The sequence below is a fragment of the Lolium perenne genome, chromosome 6 (genome assembly GCF_019359855.2).
Source record: "Lolium perenne isolate Kyuss_39 chromosome 6, Kyuss_2.0, whole genome shotgun sequence".
Classification (NCBI taxonomy): Eukaryota; Viridiplantae; Streptophyta; class Magnoliopsida; order Poales; family Poaceae; genus Lolium; species Lolium perenne.
Window position 1 is genome coordinate 131,812,459 of NC_067249.2, and position 2,183 is coordinate 131,814,641.

The 2,183-nt window shown below is 60.9% G+C and overlaps 1 protein-coding gene across 1 annotated transcript; it reads right to left on the reverse strand.

Annotated features, from left to right (window-relative positions):
* Positions 1–418: 418 nt before the first annotated feature.
* Positions 419–1,965, reverse strand: LOC127334520 (uncharacterized). The gene is made up of 2 exons (XM_051360996.2): positions 1,299–1,965; positions 419–1,214 (listed from the first exon to the last, which is right to left on the reverse strand). The coding sequence occupies exons 1-2, from the start codon at positions 1,659–1,661 to the stop codon at positions 630–632; spliced, it is 948 nt and encodes a 315-aa protein (XP_051216956.1). The 5' UTR covers positions 1,662–1,965; the 3' UTR covers positions 419–629.
* Between the last annotated feature and the right edge of the window lie 218 nt (positions 1,966–2,183).

Genomic DNA, 2,183 nt, shown 5'->3' on the forward strand with positions numbered 1-2,183 from the left:
ATACTTTTATCCCTCCATCCACACACTACACTAGTGCCTAGCTACTTGTGCTCCGGTGTCCTAGAATCAAACTGTTCCAAGCTTAGCCAGACGAGATCTCTTGAAAAGTTTGCCGTTGCGATCTCTTATTGTTTTTTTAAAAAGAAGCTACTCCGTAGTGGCGATTGACTTGTGCTAGGCTATCTTTTCTCCTTCCGAAATGGAATGTACAGTTGGTCAATCTTTGCACAGGTGCCCCCCCTAGACCTGGTATGGCTACGGGAATTATCTTCAGGACAGTCAGATGTGATATGGTGTTACAGTGGTACTGATACACTACCTCACTGACTCACAGTTACTTATTGCTAGTATTGCATGGCATGGCAAAGCCAACACCTTAATTACAGGTTAGGCTGGCTTTCATCACACAGTAGAAAAATTTAACAACTTTTCTCCCATCCATTTCTGCTGCAATTTTATGATCAGACATGCATGTCAGCTGTTACCAAATTGAGGATTCGGCCAGGAACCAGAGCAAAGAACTTGTGAAAAAAGAAAACACACGAAGCAGAGAGCCCCTGCTGTCGCCATTACAGAATGCAGAGCAAGGATGCACCGGGAAACCGAAGGAGAGGAGCCGACGATGGAGGTTACTTGCTGCCGCTGCAGAGGTCGAGCAGCTTCTTCCTCCCCTCCACGACCTCGTCGAACAGGTCGTCCACCAGCGCCACGATGTCGTCGCACCCGGACCGCAGCAGCCCGGCCCAAAGGGTCACCTCCTCCGTGGCGGCGCCGACGCCGCCGCTTCCCCTGTCCATGGCGTCCTTGAGCTGCTCGACCGCCGTCTTGGCGCGCCGGAACTCGTACATCATCACCCCCGCGGCGCCGCCCGCCGCCCTGTCGGCCTCGGCCGCCGCCCGCTGCTGCGCGCGGGACAGCGCCGACGCGAACGCCTGGCCGAAGTAGACGCCGCAGTCGGCGGTGGAGGCGGCCGCCGGGTCCGGCGCGTGGTAGTGGAGGACGCCCCAGGAGAGGAGCGTGAGGAGGAAGGAGGTGAGCATCCTGGTGGCGCAGAGCACGCCGCGGAAGCCGTTGTAGCCGCTGAGCTTGGCGTCGGCGGGCACGCTCTCGCTGAGCCGCAGCGCGAGCGCCTCGCCCCGCGTCTCGACGAGCGCCCTGTTCTCCTCCTTGAGCGCGATGGCCTCCCTCCTGCACACCGAGATGGCCCTCGTCACCTGAACAACGGGCAGGTCAGTGTTGGCGCCCGCGTCGACGGTGCAAACAAGTGCTGCCGACAAAAGGAGGAGACGGAGACGGACCTGGCGGGAGAGGTGGGGGCTGGGGCGGGCGCCGGTGGCGGTGGCCTGGAGGAGCGAGACGAGCTGGGAGGCGGAGGCGGAGTACCCCTCGATGGCTGCGGCGCCGAGGCGGAGCGCCCCGCATGCGTCGCAGAGGCGGGACGTCTCGTCCATGTACTCGTCGAGCCACGCGCCGCCGGCGGGGAGGTGGAGCGAGCCAACGAGGCGCGTGAGCCCGGCGTGCGCCGCGCGGAGGAGCGCCAGCGCGGCCCGCAGGGACTGCAGCGAGAGGAAGGAGCCCGACGCGAGGGAGCGGTCGAGGTCGTCGAGGCCGCGCGCGAGCGTCGCGTAGAAGGCGGCGACCGTGGAGGAGGTGGGCTTCATGGCGCGCGATCGAGCTCGGGAGAGAGCGGTGGTCGGCTTCAGCTGGGGCGTAATAATGGGAATGGCGCGAACCGTACGCACGCACGTACACAACCGTGCGGAGAGGTGGTGGTGGCTCGATCGGGGACGGATGGACGGCGACCCTGCTCTTGCTTCCTACTCCCGGAGCCAAGGCCAAAGGTGGTAGCGACTGAAAGTGATGCGGATGCAAGGCTGCCTCTCTCTTTCATGTGGTCATGGTGCCTGTTCAAGGTGTAGGTTGGAATGGAGCGCGCGGAGATGAGATGGCGCCCTTTGGAGTTTGGATGGGAGGGAGACGGGAAGCTCTCTGTGGTGGGGCTATGTCTTTTATAGGCAAGTCAAGGACTTTCTGCTACGGCTATCGCGGACACCGGGCGGAGATCGACTCGTCGAGCATGGGTGGTCCATGCTCGATCATGGAGTGACTTAATCGTGTTGGTCGTCCTCGACTTAATTCGCTAAGTCATGAAGAAGAGACTAATTCTTGCTAATCATGGTTGT